The sequence below is a fragment of the Sinohyriopsis cumingii genome, unplaced genomic scaffold (assembly GCF_028554795.1).
Source record: "Sinohyriopsis cumingii isolate HCF-2022 unplaced genomic scaffold, ASM2855479v2 utg000624l, whole genome shotgun sequence".
Taxonomy (NCBI): Eukaryota; Metazoa; Mollusca; class Bivalvia; order Unionida; family Unionidae; genus Sinohyriopsis; species Sinohyriopsis cumingii.
Genome location: NW_028315919.1, coordinates 2,046,519 through 2,065,052, shown reverse-complemented (window position 1 = coordinate 2,065,052; position 18,534 = coordinate 2,046,519). Strand labels below are relative to the sequence as shown.

Sequence of the window (18,534 nt, the reverse complement as noted above, 5' to 3'; positions counted from 1 at the left end):
AAAGTAGTGCACATTTATCTGAAAATTTCTCAAATATGTAAAGTATACATTAATACACCAATACCTCTGATACAACAACAACCTAAAGTTCCAGTTCATATAGACCTATACATGCTTTTCTATTGGCAATGATATTCTTAATGACACAATTAATCCTGAATTTTTTAAGCGGGTTCACAATTACCTCAGATGTTCTAATCAGTTTTGAGCCTCTAGATTTAAGAACAGTTCAAGATAATTCAATATAAATGTGTTTTGTTTTTCTTTACATCAGTGTCATTGTTTCTAAGTCTTGAGCAATGTTATTATTATTATTATTATTATTATTATTATTATTTTCCATAAGGGATTTCCATGGTTTTCTCTCTTCCGATCATATTTTGACTAAGCAATACATACATGTGTGTGTAAGTATCATGTTTATTCAAGTGTGTATGTGTATTATGTACATATGTGTATATGCATGTATGTGATTGTATATATATGAGTAAGCATGTATGCATTTATGTGTTTGTATATGCATGTATATATGTTTGTTTACACGTATATTTGCATGCATATGTATAACTGTGTGCATATGTCTGTGTATCTATATGCATGCATGTTAACATGTATTCAAAGCTAACCGCTCCAGTGGCCTTGTGGTTACAGCGTCCACCTCGGATGCAGGAGATCATGGGTTTGATCTCGGCCGAGTCATACCAAAGACTTATACAAATGGTACTAACAGCTGCCTTGCTTGGTGCTCAGCATTAAGAGGAGGTTAGTGCTAGGACTGGTTGGTTTGGTGTCAGGTTAATGTGACTGGGTGGGACATGATGCTACATGTCTGCGGCATGATGCCCCAGTGCTAGACATCACTATAAACTGCCACACTGCAGACATTGTAGCGATATGACTGAAAAATTGTTAAAGCTACATTAAAAATCCAAATCTCACACACTCACACACATATTCAAAGCTATTTTACTTCAACCCAATATGATTAAATTTATTTATCCAGAAATAAGAATGTTTCATATATTTGGATATGATATCTATAAATTTGTGTGTGATCTATTATAACATAGTGTCCCACATTTCTTTATTTCTTTACAATCTTGCACTTAAAACAATGATTGCTTAAGATCAATATGTTCTTCCACTCATTCAAATGTGATTTCAGTTTGTAACTATTGTCCGATGTATGAAGTATTACGTTTTTTTATTTGGTGTAGGAACAGTTATTTAAAGTGGGAAGAAACTTGTGCCTAACCTTTGTGCTTTCATAATCTGGACATAGAAAATGTTTAAAACAAATTCACAAACATACAACAGTATCTTGCATTTGAACACAATTAACATCTTATTATTAATTCAGGGAATCAAATTATATTTTTTAATATTTGCATTGTATATCATGCATGGATGACCCTTATCTACTGTTAGCTATATTATAAGCTGTAATATGAATTCTATACATTTAGGCATGAATGAATGGATTAAATCTGGCAGTATGGGTTAGAGAATCATTTGAACCTTGTTAATTAAATGCCATTATTCTGGATGCTTTCCATACTCACAGAATTGCATTCATATGCAAAAATACTTTAATGGCATCTTATCATCTTTCGTCTTTTGCACAAAATAAACAGTAGACTCATTTGAATTCTAAATAACAGCATATTTATAGCTATAAGTTCTTTTTCAATATGATTTACTTCAAGGGAGAAACAGCAGGACTAGGAGACAAAATCAGCAAAACAATCGACAAATTGATAATGCTGGTGATCCCTATGCAGTAATTCAGGGGCAGAGAGTTGTAAGTATATTTTTCTTCCCCTACTACAGAAGCCAGAGATATGCAGAGGTATATATATATATATATATATATATATATATATATATATATATATATATATATATATATATATATATAATATATCACCTACCTCCCCCTTGATAACTCATGCCTGGATAACACATGAACCTTCTTGAACATGGAGTCAGGTGTAGATCCCATATTCTTCTTACATAATACCAAACGAATTGATCTCTATTTTTTTAATGTGAAGATAATTGTGATTAAAATTGGTAAATGGACCTTGATAAATTGCTTATTTTAATGTTGAAAAATGCTGGTTAGTGCCTGAATAGTTAGAATCAGTGTTATGAATTCACATGTTTTAAAAAAGAAATAAATACATTTCGTAATGTTCTCAATACATGGTAGATAACAATATTATAGCAAAATAACAATCAGTGAAAAATGTTGGCAATTGCAAACAGGTTTGATAAAGCTCTATGGTCTTAAACTAAGTAACAGAAAAAGCAAACAAAGCAAGTTTTGTAAAATTAGACAAATAATGTATTTCCATAGAATACAAATTAAAATTGGTGAAGGAACTTATTGTATTGTGAATTAAATCTCAGAATGGTCCTAAAAGCTCTTTCACAAGCCCAAAATTATAGAAAATTCCAAATGAATGAATAGTGGTGTTCTGAATGAATTCCAATCTTGAATGTCCAGATTTGCTAGTAGTCTGGAATAGTGTTGATGTGCTAAGAGTCTTGATGTATCACAGTGGTATAATCCAACATATCTTTTAATGAATTCACAATAATTCCAAAATGATCAAAAAGCACATTGTAAATCTAGTGAGCAATTTAAATAAATAAATTAAATCCTCTCAAATGAATAAAACCAAAAGATTGATTCCTCCAGAGACTAGGAATGAGTAATGTTGTTGATTGCATGTACATCCTAAGACACATTTTCAAAACCAGGAGGGGGCCTCGAGTGGCCAAGTGGTCTAAAGCACTCTCTGTCACGGATCACTGCCATCTCACCTCTGTCTGCGTGGGTTCGAGTCTCGGGCTCAGCCAATGTCGATATGTGAGAAAGCTTGCCAGGAGCTTCTCATGGGTTGGTGGTTCTTTCTGGGGTTTTCCCGGGTTCTTCCTCCACCATTAATACTGGATGCCATGTATAGCCTATCTTGTGCTGAAAAATGGCATTAAACCATACCACCACAACAACAACAACAACAAAGCCAGGAATAGGGTCATTTTTCCATCAATTTTATAAGCTACATGTTTAATTTCTAATAATTAACTAAACCTTGAACTCATATCCTAGTAAACATGTTTACCTCCAAGAAATAATGATCTTAAAATATAATGTAAAATCATATACAAGAATTATTTATGTAATATGTTGTTTACACAAAAAAAATTATTAGTCACGTAAGCCTCTGCCCTCAATTACTGACCAAGGTCAACCACAGAATACAAATTAAATATACATAACAGGTGGCAAGAAAAAAGATATTGTGAAATTCGGTTTTAATATTTTAATTCTATTTCAGTGTAATCATTATAAGTATTTTATATTCTGTTCTATTCAGACATGAAAAGAGTCAACTAAATTGTCACTTCTGTACCTGCAAGCACTTCGAGAACCTAATTAAGTGCCAACTGTGCTGTCTTTTTGTATCAAATCAAGTAAGGGAGGTAGAATAAAAAAGGTTCCAAGGCATGCCGATTGTACCAGCATTAGGTCTTTTTGTCACTAATGTGTCTAAATCAGTGTGCATGCATGTTACAGTGGAGGTTTCTTGCACACACAAGCTAGGTTGTTGTGACCTTTTTCAGAGTTAATTAAAGCCTTCATGAATATGATATCCTTACTTTAGTTTTATACCTTTTAAGATGTTGCCCATCTGTGTCTTGGATAACGCAAGTATAAAATTTATTACAGTAATCTCATAAATTATATAAGATATTACATGTACTTTAAGAAAGGTCTGATATATTTTATAAGATATCTTGCATAGTTGTATTAAAGGCTTTTTATAACATTTTAAAATATCTTATACTAACTTTGCTGACAAGATGCACATGTCTTATAGTTTTTAAGATGTATTATTTATAAGATTAGTCAAATATTGTTATTTACAGTTTTAGAAAATCAGTAAGAAATCTTATGAAAGTTAATTAAGATGTATCATACATCCTTTAGAACACCTCATAGACCTTATAAAGTATCCTAATTAAAATGGTATATCAAATATAAAGACTGTAAATAAAATTGAAAAGTATGTATATTATAAAATTAATAATGTTTATGAGATATCTGATTCAATACATAACATACAGGATACCTTGTATTATTATCTTATTCAGTATGCTGTAATAATTGTGAGAGATCTTTTAAAGCCTATTAGATATGTTATCTAGTTTATGAGATAGATGTATTTAGTTCCTCAAAAAGTTACTGATTCAGCTTGCCATAGTTGTATAGCAGAAGTCGGTTCCACTACACAGTTTTTAAATTTGGCTTAAAACACTAATGTCACAGAGTTATGGCTGACTTACTGCCCACTGATGACACCTTTTGTTTACATTGATCATTGAGCTTTACATTAGCTGAAATAAATCTTGTCTAAAAATTAATTTTAGTTTAATGGTTTAGAAAGTAAGACAGTGACAAAAGTTTTAGATATGTTTTTGAACTATTTCGTATTTGAAAAAATTTCATATCTCATGGTTGCCTGTATTGGGATAATTCAGGTTCTTCAATTTGTTACATATTTAGACCAAGGCAGTTGAGGCTTGAATGGACTTTGTTATATTTTAGACTCGTCATGATGTGGAAAGCCGTTTCTTCACTGGTATTGCTAATTGTATGAAGGTACTTACACCTCAGCAGAAAGAAGAGTTCAAGCGGCAAGCAGGACTTGATGAATTTGCAGAAATCAATGATGTTAAGGATGTGTTACTACTGCTGAGTAGTGAAAATGTAATTCAACCTGGAGAGTAAGTTAAAAAATAATGTTTTTTTGTACAGATTCATATAGGTCTGGATCATAAGGCATTGCTAGGAAAACTTAACGGTCTTGACCTTTCCATCAGTCAATATTATTGTTCATCCAAAAATAACTTGTAATATAGTGTGGTTCAAGAAATTAGTGCAATAGGAAGTATTAATTGTATATAATATATTGTAGTGTTTTCTTGATTTCCCTCCATTTTTGGATATATTCATGACCCTTAATAAAGTCAGTTTTGTTATTCATGTAGGGACTTGCTTGTAACCAGTGTTACATCTAGGGGCTTAAAGTTAAGTAACAAGACAAGGAAAACCCACAAGCATTCAAATTTTCCAAAATATAAAATCAAATAAAGTGCAAGAATTAAAAATAACAGCGTATGAATTCAGAGAATATTATCTGAAATTGTAATATCAATTTTACACTAATGTGGAAACTGTCCAAAAATATTCTGAATGAAGGTTCTAATGTGTTTATTTGTTACCATGCTAGCACTACTGAAGAATCGCAGTTCTAAATCCAAATGTTTTTATTTCAAGGTAATTCCATGAAAGTAGAATATCACTGAAGTCCTTGAAAGTTTCATATAATCCGGTAGAATTAATTAAATATTTAAGCACTTCAATAAATGTACATAATTCAACAGGTACTGACTGTTTAAAGATTTTCCACTCTGCTAAATCCAATGTACAAATATTATAATTAAATCACTATTTTTTCTCAGTGACTCATTAATTATAGTACTGGCATTGACTAAGGAGTAGAATGTGTGGTGCATGTATTTTCATTACATAGTCTCTCTATATACCCCAGATTAACAAAATCTGATTCAATTATAGATTCCCAAACATTTTACATGATATTTCCCTTTCAAAATACTTTGGTCAACAAAGATACTTTTTAAATTGTTTTATCCAGTCAGCGGCTAAGGCACTCATGATATATCCACGATACAAATGTACTCCCTAGAATCATGTTGACATGAATTCAAATAAATGCATGTTATATTTGACTAAATAGTTGTTGATTTATAAATGAAAAGCCTACTATATATTGTACTACACATATTTGACTATAGTACGAGTCAGCCACTGAATTGAAGAATTCAAAATATAACTTTCATAAACCCAAATAGCTTATATACAACTATATCATAATTTAATGGATGATACAGGTATCCGTAATACCAGTGTTGGCTCAAGAACTATTCAACGTATTGTATCCTGTATTATATATAAACTGTCTTACACATGAGTTCAGGTCCTTTGAGGGTACTGTCAATTTGCCATAATTACAGCTAGACTTGTGACCTTTGATAATTAAATTTGTAACTCAACAATAATGCTTTAGTGTAACTAGTACCACTCTGACACCACCTAAGAGAAATTAATCCAGTTTAGTGGTTTTTTAAACTGTTTGTCTCCCTTTCTTTAAGAATTATGACACTTATACAATTTTTACATTTATATTTGCTCTTATTGTGGTATTGTACTCAATAGCAATTATTTAAATGATTGCAAATTATATATATATATTGACCCTACTTTTAGTTGCACCTTTGCCTTTCTGATGCTTCTTTGATTACCTAACTTCTTGGCAGATGTATGGTATTTTTCATGCAGTTTTTATACCATGCATTACTGTAAAAATTTGGTAATTTTCTTTTTCAAAAATTGCTTCAGTTTTTTTAACATTCTGTGAATGAATTTTGCTTGATGAGATGCAGTTATCTGAGTTCTGCTAAGCACAGAAATATTTGTTGTTTCATACTGGGTAAATTTGTTCTTGTGAAACAAGTAGTATTTTCACATGGGAGTAAGATCTTTTTTCACGCTTGAGTGATTTTTTTGCTATTTATATCCTTCATTTGTAACACCCTTCATATTTTGACATGGTTTCACCTGCACTGAACAAAACTAGTAAGTAAAGGCATACATTTCAGCAAGGGAAACTCGTCCATATTAAATGAAGCTTTTACTTTTGTATTTCCAGATTATTGTTTGTTTGTAACACCCTCTATATCTTGGATCCTGTTTCACCTACATGTTTAAAACTTTATATGTGAATGTGTCATAGCTAGAGGAACTCAACTATGCCAAAAGTATGTCAAGCATTGTGACAAATGTACATGCATGAGTGACTTTTTGAACCCAAATTCAAACTACATCCATCAAAATTGGTATGTACATGTAAATTCAGCTCCAGATGAGTAACTAGAATAAGTTCCAAAACTAGGTCACTTGTACACATATTTCCATCCTTCACCATGACTTGAACCCTATTTCATCTGTGCTCTTCAGAAGTTGGTCACTGTGACCTATGTTTGATGCTTGAATGACTTCTGTATTTTTAGATGTCTGCTAATAACACCCATGGCATCTAACCACCATTTATCAAAATTGCAGCATAAATGTATGTTTGCAAAAGTAACTAATTGTACCAAATTAGGTCACTGTTACATATTTTTGGTCCTTAAGTAACTTTAGTTTTTTTCAGAAGTTTATTACACTCTCCATATCTTAAACCTTTTTTACATTTGGCAGTACAATTTTCATGTAGATGAATGTTATAAACAGCAACTTAGCCATGCCAAAAGTAGGTAACCTATTTTTATGCTTGATCAACATTTAATCAAAATGTACCTTGCCTCGTATCTTTGACATATTGAAGCCCTACTTCCATTAAACTTGATACATGTACATTAACTCCTGTTTACAAGTACTAAAAACCAGAGCAGAATAAATTCTATTGTAACTTGTTTTTTTATAGATTTAGTGACTTCATTGCTTAAATAAATTTGAATATCTTTATTACTATTCCAATCAAAGGTTATCTACAGATGCATCTTATGTCATATTATGCATCCTTTAAATTAGGTTTGACTACAGAACCAGAGTGGATTAAACCCAATATCTTCAATGCTGTAAGCTTTATCTTCATGAAACTTTCTGTCTTGATGACTTGTACAATTATGGTCAGTGTGTTCAAAAGTTGGATGGTTTTTAACACTTGAGAGACTTTGTAACTAATGTAAAATTGTATACATTATGCACTCATTAAAGTCCAGTATAATCGATGATGTCATGTAAACTATATTTACCATTTCTTTTAGCATTTATTCAAGCGTAGACTAATTTTCAGCAAAATGTATGGGTTAAGGTACTCATGGGAAACACCATTTTTATTTATTATTTGTCTTGTATCTATTTGCATAATAAAGGGTGATCTCTTTGCAAATCTAGCCATATCTTTATCATCAAAGTTTTCTCACACTGGAAACATCACTGCAATTACTTTCAAGTCTTCATCTGAAAGATGAGTATGTTTTTGTGTCATTTGAAAGAGACCAAGATGCTTTGAATATGGTCTTTTAAAAGCATTGGCCACAAACCTTTTGTGGTTTATCATTTGGATCCTGCAAGGATGTCAATCTTTCTGCATAAACTCTTACAGTCTGTGGTGTATTTCCAGGAAACTATGGCCCAAACAACATTTGCTGCAATTTAAATTCAGTTTTATTCTTTTGATAAGTAAGGCAAAGTCAAGTTTTTTTTTTTTTCTTCATGTAAGTGACTGAAGGAAGAAATGAATTTAAAATAGATCAAAAAGTATTTGAGGTATTATGTACAACCTGGGTGACAGATAGGTCTCTTGTGCAAATTCATTAATGTTAAAACATTCATGAGATATCAGAAAATAAAAAAAATGTTTGAATAATCTTGAAATAATATTTAGCCAGTCAGAGTGATGTCTTTTGATAGTAAAGTGTTATTTTTTTGTGAAGAGACTGTATACATTACTCCTATAAAATTCTCTGGTTACTATATAAACCGTACATCACCATCCAGGTTATTGGTCATGTTTGGCAGGTGGTGACTATATGCGGATAGCTCAGGAAACTGAAGGTGACTTATAAGTTAGTGGTTGCCCTAGACAGTTGGCTGCTATATAAAAGTTGTCACTTAATAAGTTTTGATTATATATTTATTGAAGCTGCATAGCATTTTGTATTCAGATAAAAATTAAAGGTGCACTGTATTTATGATCATGACAAAAAATATCTACAAATATCTTCTTCAGTTATGGCAAGATAATACAATGGTTGCAGCCTGACTGGTTTGCTGATCATAAAGTATACAGTCAAATAAAATCATTGGTTAGAACACTGAACCAAGCTATAGAGGATCTGCAACATGATGTTAATATCAATGGTGAGTATACAGAAAAGAAACTTAAGCTATAATTGGAAATATTCATATTGATGAAACTAATTTTCTTAGATTGAAATCAATGTAGAGTATAGCATTGAGACACTTTGTTATACCTGCAAGAAGTATTTAAATTTGTAAAACTGTAGGCATGTGGGAGTAATACTGTATTTTAGTTGGAAGACTTATTTACAGATTGATGTGGAAATTACACAACATTCCATTACTATGAAACAAAACTTTAACTGATTATCCTGCCATGATAAAAATTATACTTGTATTTACCAATGCAGGTGAAACAATACAATATCTATCCCCAGAGAGAGAGTAAGTGTGCGTGTGTGTGTGTGTGCATGTATATATGTGTGTTTAGAGTCTTACAGTCTAGAATTCAGACATTGTAACAAGTACATGTAATACAATGTAACAAGAATACAAAGTAGGTCCCAAGTTAGAATAACAGGTCCTCAGTTGTATTTTTAGACCATATTCCATACAAATGAGGACCTGAGAACAATGAACTAATTAAGTAAACACAGTTGATTCCTTCAGTTAGTGGTGTAATAAATGGATGTGTGTGTGTGTGTGTGTGACTTACCATATATACTCGCTTATAAGATGAGGCAAATTGCACAGACCCAGATCTGCTGTTGCATCATGCGCTGGCAGATCTGGGTCTGTGTAGTTTGTTAGGTGTAATCAGTAGAACAAACAACATACATCCTGATCTGCAGGAACATTATGCTGTGGCTTGTCAGGATCTATGTTGTTTGCAGTTAGACTCAGCTTATAAGCTAGTATATATGGTGGCTTGTCTTGGTTTCCAAGCAAGCACTTGGATGATAATTTTGAAAAGTCAGCTCGCAACACTGCCACCCGTGACCTTGACTTTGGGCATTATGTTATTAGAAATTAATTCTGTTATTAGAAAATAATCCCATGATTATCAACTGACATAAATAGGATATCTTCCAATTGTAAGAGGTGGACTGAAATTTTATGTGTGAAGTCAACATACGAGCAGTTGAGTCTAACATGAAAAAATATAATGTTATTCGTAGATGATTCCTGGATCAGCGTTTCTTAAAGGCGGGATAAAAAGAGAAGGACACCATGACTTATTAGTACAAATTGAATGATTATGCAAACACTTCATTTTCAGGTGAAAATACAAACTGAAAAAAGTATCAAATAATGAAATTTGATATAAAAAAATGTGACATCATCTTAGAATTAAAATGAAAGCAAAACAAATAGTGCAGACATGGTTTTCTTTTTCTTTAAACATTATTGTCTTTACTTAAAGTCAACATTTTGATCCTATTTGTTTTTGTATGGCTCATTGCAGCTAAGTGCAAAGATCATGAGTAAAATAAATGCCTTAAATGTTGATCTGCAAAAAAATAAAGCACAAGGCTTATCCGAGTTGTTTACAGTTGTGCATACATTTTCTGAGTCAATGTGGCACATGTCCTTTAATTTTTATACTTACGTTTGAATTTTTTCTATTTATAGCCCCATATGAATATGATGCCTTGATTATCCACAGTGATAATGACCGTGAGGCAGCAATAGAATTTCGGAGGCATATCCAACATGACATTGGTGTTGTGGATGTCAAAGCCATCATTTATGAAGAGTTTTCTGGTACAATGAGTGAAATGAGAGCACTTGAAACTGTATTTGACAGATGTCGTTATATTTTTATATACGTAACTGCAAACTTCACCCGAGATGATGTTATGCATTATTTTGAGGAGATAATTTTGATTGACTCATTGTATGATGTCCAGAAAAAGTATAGAATTATACCAGTCTGGACTACCAGAAATAGAGTTAGAATAATAGAGTTAAATTTACTTCCAGGGATTAAGTACTGGAGATTTCTTGAAGGGGAGAGAAATATTAATGATCTGTATGCTACATGTGTACGGAGAGTGATTTTGGATGGAAGAGAAAAGTACCCTGATCCATTATATTAAGAAAATAATATAAAATCTGGATTTTTAAAAAGTGTGTACTTTAAGTTAAGCATATACAGTGAGTAACTGCTTACTGGCATTCCAACATTTTTGTAACAAAATTAATTGCACATAAATTTTGTGCGTAAAAGAATTATCTTTTTTTATTCACATAACATGAGTCCATTTTAAAAAATCTCCTGATGGTTATTCAGTAATTCTGATGCTGATTTAGCAGTCATTTGAATAAATGGATCTAATGTCAATTCATTATTTTAATATCAGTCATTTACCTGCTATTATTGTGCTGCTGTATCTTTTCCAGGCACTAGTCAGCAGTCCAAAGAGCTTATTCCCTCATCCAGTTAGTACTATATATGCTGGCTTGTAAGTCGAGTCCAACTGCAAACTGCACAGACCCAGATCTGCCATCACTGAATGCACTGGCAGATCTGGGTCTGTGCAGTTTGTTAGGAGTAGAACAAACATAATAAACCCTGATCTGCAGATGCATAATGCTACATAAGATCAGGATTTTTATTGTTTTCAGTTAGACTCGACTTATAAGTGAGTACATATGACAATTGCAGCTCCTGAATAAAAAAAACATGTCTTGCATACTCTTCATTTTTATCATCTCAGTTATTGTCTTCTGGCATATCTAATGTCAGTTGTATCCGTCTTATTGTTTATTATATTTTCTCTCAAGTCCTTACTTATCATTTATCTGTGTTCCTTTTCAATGAATTCAAGGCTTTTGAATATGTAGCATAAGTTTATATCCTTTCTTGGTAACCAGTGTTTGGGTAATTATTATCCACCCAATTATTGTTCTGGTTCATTTTTCTGTTATAATATTATTTCTCTTAAGTATTCACTATTTCTCAACACGTGGGTATATGTGGTCATAAAAGTGGTAATTATGTGCCATTAAGAACCTGTTTGCACACATGGAATGTGATGTCCATGATCCAGGATTGCAACTCCTGTGGAGGTTAATGAAAAACAGTGCCCCAAGACAGTGATAGTGTCAGTATTGTTGCTGATTTCAAAACGCAGATGTTTTGAAAGTCTTGCAAATCCCAGCAATACAAACCAGACACATTGATTGCTGTAACTGCACCAGCTGACACGATTTTGTTGGCCATTAATTACACCAGCACTCATGTGGGTTGTAAAGGCCTCCAGCTCACTTGTACCACATACTTATCAAGTTTGCATTTGTTTTGTACTGGAGCAGTCACCACTCACTTCTTAGCCTGCAGAGCTTGTGTTTCCACTAAATGGAATTGATGGCCTGCTGCTGGAATGCCTATTAGTACTTAATTTCAAAGGTGATAGTTATTTCATTTCAGCATATTAATTTTTATGTTTTTATAAAGAATATATAATGAAAACTCATTGATGCAGCTTTCCAATGCTAGTGTAGTTTTCCATGTGAGGTAGTATATGAATGACTCTGTATGACTCACCACCCAAAGGTGTAACATTTTAATTGTTTTTTTTTTTTATGAAACTCTTACTATGATTGCTAACCCTGCTGCTTCAGTTACTAATTAGAGGAGGGAAATCTCATTGGTCTGGTGACTGGTGCCAGGAAAGGTTATGGTAATGCAATAATACCTAGTGAGTACTACATAAATGGAATTAGTTGTATAACTCCCATCACCCCAAACAGCCCCTCCCTCATCATTTTTCATCGGGTATACATTTTCCTGGATTTTGTAGTTTCATGTAAGCAAAAGATTACTAACTAATAATGTTGTTGTTTGTGAGCTGAACAAGACTGCTTCCTGGATTCATGAATTTAAGTATTGATAAAAAAATGTTGCTTTTATAAAAGAAACATCAGAAATTGGTACTGATGAAAATATATTATTTTAGTATATCCTACTGTCTTTTTTTCATGCCATATCATTTACTCTCTATATTCAACCATCTTTATATAATATGCTATTGAATTTTGTTTACAAATGCTTGTCTCATGGTACATTTCATAGTCAAAAAGAACATATAAAAATTATGCACAATACTATGACCTGCAATAGTTTCAAGCTAAGCATATCTGCTTATTTACCACATTTTACAGTATTTTTAAAATGTTTTTTTAAGCATGTCCTTGCCAAGTCTATACTTTTTCATTTTGCCTCAGGATTGTAAGGGCAAAGGTTATCCCACTGAAGCCTCAGGATTGTAAGGGCAAAAGTTATCCCACTGAAGCCTTAGGTTTGTAAGGGCAAAGAATATCCCATTGAAGCAATTAAGAATGTATGGTTCATCATGTGAGATGTTGTTCCAATCTGAACCCCCTATGCACATTAGTTCTGTTACATGTTCACAGTTGAGTTGAATACTGGAGCAAGTAAAGTAAAGTTCATATCTGAATAGCGAAACAGAAAAGTGCCATTGTGAAACTTGAACCCCATTCTGCTTATGAATCTGATAGCTATTGCAGGTATAGAAAAATTCCAAAATGTTATTTCCCCAAGAATCAAGGATTTTGTGAATTTACTCAAAAATGTGAAATTTCTTTCATATTATTTGTAAAATTCTGGGCAAGTCAAAACAAAATACTTTCTCAAATTGTTCTGGGCTGCCAAATGATGAATTTTTCCATCCCTTCATTTGATAGTGCCTGCAAGGGGCCTACAACTAGGACACAATGTCTATATACATCAGACACAGCAATTTGCAAACACAAATTTCAGTGACAATCACATATAAGATTATTTTTACCTGCAGCCAGTTAGATCTATGAGAAGAATTGTTGTTATTTTCCTTGTAAAGGTAGGAATTCATTTTTTCAGTGAAACATGGAAAAATTAATTTTCTTGAGCATGTAATATCTTTATGCAGAAAGCAGAGAAACTTTAACATTTAACTTAAGATGAAGAATTTGAATATTCCCCTTAAATCTGAGGTGTGCATGAATATATGGACAGCTGGACATGCACACAAATGCCAAAGTAATAACTTTGTCAAGCTTCCAGAAAGGCAGGCTTGACAGAAACTTCATTGTTCATTTGACTCACCAACTTGAGCTTTTTAAAGATGAACATAAGTTTAGACTACTGAGCTGTGAGTGCATATGCTTCAAAAGTAAAATTATAAATAAATTGTCACTGTAAGTTACTGCACATTGTGTGCATTTTATTCCTAATCTCCAGCTTATTTTCTAAATTGCATAGCACTGTTAACATAATTGGTGGTTCATTGAGAGAGAAAGAGAGAAATAGAAAGAGAATTGGAGAATATTAAAAGTTACCTAATATATAGTAACCAGAAGAACTTGACAGAAAATCCACAAATTCCGTCAATGAATCCACACATTTACAAAAAAAAAATTGAGCCATGAATTTCCAACTTTTTTAAACCAGTGAGTGCACTTTTAGACTTCTTCCTTATCTTGTGCCATAAATTATGTCTACATAATTTTCCATCAGCAATAGGTCAGTCGTTGTGAGTTGTGTTAGGATTTTAAATGTGTAAGAAAAGTTAATAATTTAAAATAAATTTCACAGATATAACAAAATCTGCAAAATTTACAAACTTTCGTACAGATTCACAAATTCTATAAAATATTCAGTTCATGGAAAAATCCCGATGTGTGATCACCCTGTCAATGTAATGTTTACACTTCTATTAGAGGGCATCTCCAACCAAGTGAATGATACTAGGTCCTTTTTGGTCTTTTGTTTTGTGATTATTCTGATAATTCATTCATGTCGTATCTTGTCTTTAGTATGGTATAATAGAACTTCATTAAGCCAAACTACCTTGGATGCAAAAGACATTTGAATGCATGGGAGTTTTAATGAGTAGTTTGTGTTCTACCAGATGCACACATGTATACATAAATTGTACTTGGGAACATGTTGATACCAAATGGCAGCTATAGAAAAAGCTTTTCAAAGTGAACTTTTAATTTGTCTTGATTTGCCACTATGCCTATAATAAGGTGAGTTTTTATAAATTTGTCTGCATTATTTTGTTACATGTACATGTTTATATATCATGAGGCTTCCCTAAGTGATAGCTTTCACTTTATTAATATGTTTATATGTCTTTAATTACATATGTCATTTGTAGGTACATACATGTTTGCAAGTGTGCATATGTTTGATAGTATGTCTTTTTTATGCAAGTATGTGTGTTTGTTTGTATGTATATTTGTATTTATGTATGCATTGTCATACTCAGTATAGATTCATCTATTTTAACATGAATGCATACACAGGTAGAAATATGTGTGGTTGAAAATTTGATGAAGCAAAACTGTAAGGAATATGAAAAGACAAACATAAACTTGATTATTTGTAGTAGAAGTGAATAGTATCTTTATATATCCACACTGCCATAGCAAAATGTGCATGGATAGCTAAACATGAGACAGATAGAAAGACATGTGGAAATGTACATATTAAGGCAAGGAAATATATATTCATGTGCTAAATGTGCATGAGTTTGTTGTTATATATATATATATATATATATGGTTCATAGTTGTGAACCTATGAATTTTTTATATTTTCAAATTTACTTATTAATTATTAACATTGAGTCAAATCCCTAACCTTGGTAATCAAAATGTGTAAGGGAAATAAAGAAGACAGTTATTATACCTCTAATGTGTGATATTGTTGGGTGGATGTAGATGAGTCCTCTAATTTATAATTAGTCTCATTGACTAGATGTCTTGAGGAAATACATGACAAATATTCAAATAATTATACTCCTTTTTAATTGTAAAAGAAATGCACATCTAAATGATATCATATAAAACCAGTAATCTGTAGAAATGAAATTGTGTTCTAAACATTTTTAAAAACATATGCAGTATTGAGATTCTTTAATACTTCCCTAAAAAGCATCAACTCGATAAACTGGCTTCTTCTGCAGACCTGCCAAATACTTTGCATGGCTGTGTATCATTTTATGACAGAATTTGCCTGTAATATGGTGACCTCAATCCAGCTTAAAAGTGACATTTTTGGGGCAAAAGATTTAGGGCATTTTGTAAGACATTTGAAGGGCAAAACAATTACATTACCTGGACTAAAGTATGTGGCCTGTTGGTAGAGGAAGCTGTAGTGCAACTGCTCAGGCAACTCCACAACTGCTTGGGGGCCCAGAATTCCCATCAAACAAGTATTTGTTTACTGGAAGGGGAAGCCCAGAATTAGGTTTTCTTGGTACACCACTGGGAAGCTGGATCACAGAGGTGATCGTTTAGGAAAGATTCAACGCCTATTACTTTGAATGTAAGTAAAAACTTTACTACAAACATTTTGTGATAATCCAGCAATGATACATAAGGTTTTATTGTATCCTTTGAAGTTGCTGTTCTGCTCATACAATTATGTGTAAATGCTGATATCTTTTTAGCTCTTCTTGCTATAAATCAGAAGAGCTTATGGGATCTGTTATCAGAAATGGCTTCAACACTCATTAGTTAAAAAGAAGAAATGGTTTATCTTGAAGTCCTATGATATTTTTATCAATCAGTCTAATTCCTTAATGGGAATTTTATGTATGCAAATATAAAGAGTCCCTTTAAAGGAATTTTTGTGTGCAAATTTAAGAGTCATTGATATCAATTTCTTACATAATTATCAAGTACACTGGGACTATTTTTGAAAATTCAGTATAATTAACCTTTTCAAAGCAGCTCTAATGTGTGTGAATATATATATATATATATATATATATATATATATATATATATATATATATATATATATATATATATATGATTGCTTCTTAGGTCTATAAAGCCTGGATTTGAAATGTCCTCATACCATCCTGATTACACTGCTCATTATAAGTATTATCTGTGACTAATGCATTATTCTTGTGTCAGAACTTGAAGTAATAAAGAGAACAATTTTTTACACTTAAAAGAGCAGTTTCTCTGAAAATGATGTCTCTGCTAATTTCGGCATATATTAAATTCATTTTCATTTGTCTAAAACTTTTAATTATATCAATTTTATTCCAAGAAAGATTTTTCTAAATAATAAACTAATTGTTATGAATAGATGGGACTGTTAAAAAGCAGTATTGAAACATGGGTAAAAAATTTTTATTATTGTTTAGTTTTTAAATAAAGTTAGCATGTAATAGTCACATAGACTGTTTAGTATAATGCAATAGTATTAATCACCAACATGAATAGACATACCTTTAGAATGTATGTATATACTTTTATATTTTATCATGCTTGCATTAAACATTTGTATAACACTAGGAAAACCTTTGAGTAAAAATATATGTCAGATTGTGTATAATGAATCCTGATATTTTGTTTGGCGGACAGGAAATTTTAAGTTTATTGTGGTCAAATGCTCATCCACATTTATTTTAAATGATCTATTTGACATGCATATATTTTGAATTCAGGGAATACAGTTGCACTGATTACATGTTAGAGTATATATCCTTTGATATGATCTTTTTACAACATTTTGTCCCAATGACAATCATTTATATGCTATTATTTATGCTTAATTCATTTATTGAATCTCTAAATAAAATAAAGAACTTTTCTTACTCACTGCAGATTTATATTTTATGCTGCTTTCAATTTTACCTCACTTGAATACTTATTGTATGGCTTAGCATCCATCTTCTGACAACAACTGCTTGTTGCCACTTTGCCATATTTATGATCCTGTTTTAATCAAACTCAAAATATGGGATTGTATCATCATATGATCAAGATCTCGTAATGAATGAGATTTCTGTGTATTAATGAGGTGATCTTGCATCTGATGCCTATCGTGTGCTGCAAAATGGCGTTAAACCTTACAACAACAAAAGCACATATATTTAAAGAGATACAAATCTACTATATAGAAGACAATTAGTTGATGTACTTGCCACTATACAGTTTGTTAATTTAACTTTAAAATTTGACAGTTATGAGTCAATGAATAAATATACCATATATTCCCTAATTAATGCCCCTGGTGGCATTACATTTTCCAAATGGGGGGCATTTATTAGAGCACAATAATTAAAGCTAAAGTTGTTCTTTTGATATGCTCTTATAATGACTACATGTACATTTGTGGGTCTCTCTGCCACTGAATTCAGTCAGTGTAAATATCAGCACAGTTAAAATGATCAGACGAGCAATGCATTTTCCCACTCAGCGGCTGGCTGAAGTAGGACTGGTAAGTCTTTGAACTTGTGCCTGTAACTTTAGTGATTTATACATTGATATATACAAGTACATTGTAACAGTGAGATCAACTGAGACTACTGCAGCATTTTGTTTTAATTATGGATCTAAAGCAGACAGGTATTGAAAAGCACAGGTCTTACACTGTATCTTTTAAATTTTCTGTTCTTAAACAAGGAGGCGGATGTTAGAGTGGGGGCATTAATTAAGGAATATACAGTAGATCACATTGCCGTTTGAAATTCTGGCAAGAATAATTAAACTGGGCAGTATGGATGTCAACAGCTTGAGGTTGAATATCATATTGGCATTTAACTGAAAGAAATATAATGCAATTAATAAAATCAATATACATGTTTAAGTTTTTTATT

General features: G+C 32.0%; 1 protein-coding gene across 1 annotated transcript in view; it reads left to right on the top strand.

Annotated features, from left to right (window-relative positions):
- The window catches only part of LOC149773603 (uncharacterized), a 29,019-nt gene extending 11,486 nt beyond the window's left edge, over window positions 1-17,533 (top strand). The window contains exons 3-6 of the mRNA XM_089946303.1: window positions 1,707-1,801; window positions 4,619-4,797; window positions 8,892-9,022; window positions 10,535-17,533. Coding sequence (XP_089802429.1) covers window positions 1,707-1,801; window positions 4,619-4,797; window positions 8,892-9,022; window positions 10,535-11,001 — 872 coding nt within the window. The 3' untranslated portion in view covers window positions 11,002-17,533. The remainder of the gene's footprint in view (window positions 1-1,706; window positions 1,802-4,618; window positions 4,798-8,891; window positions 9,023-10,534) is intronic.
- Window positions 17,534-18,534: the final 1,001 nt, after the last annotated feature.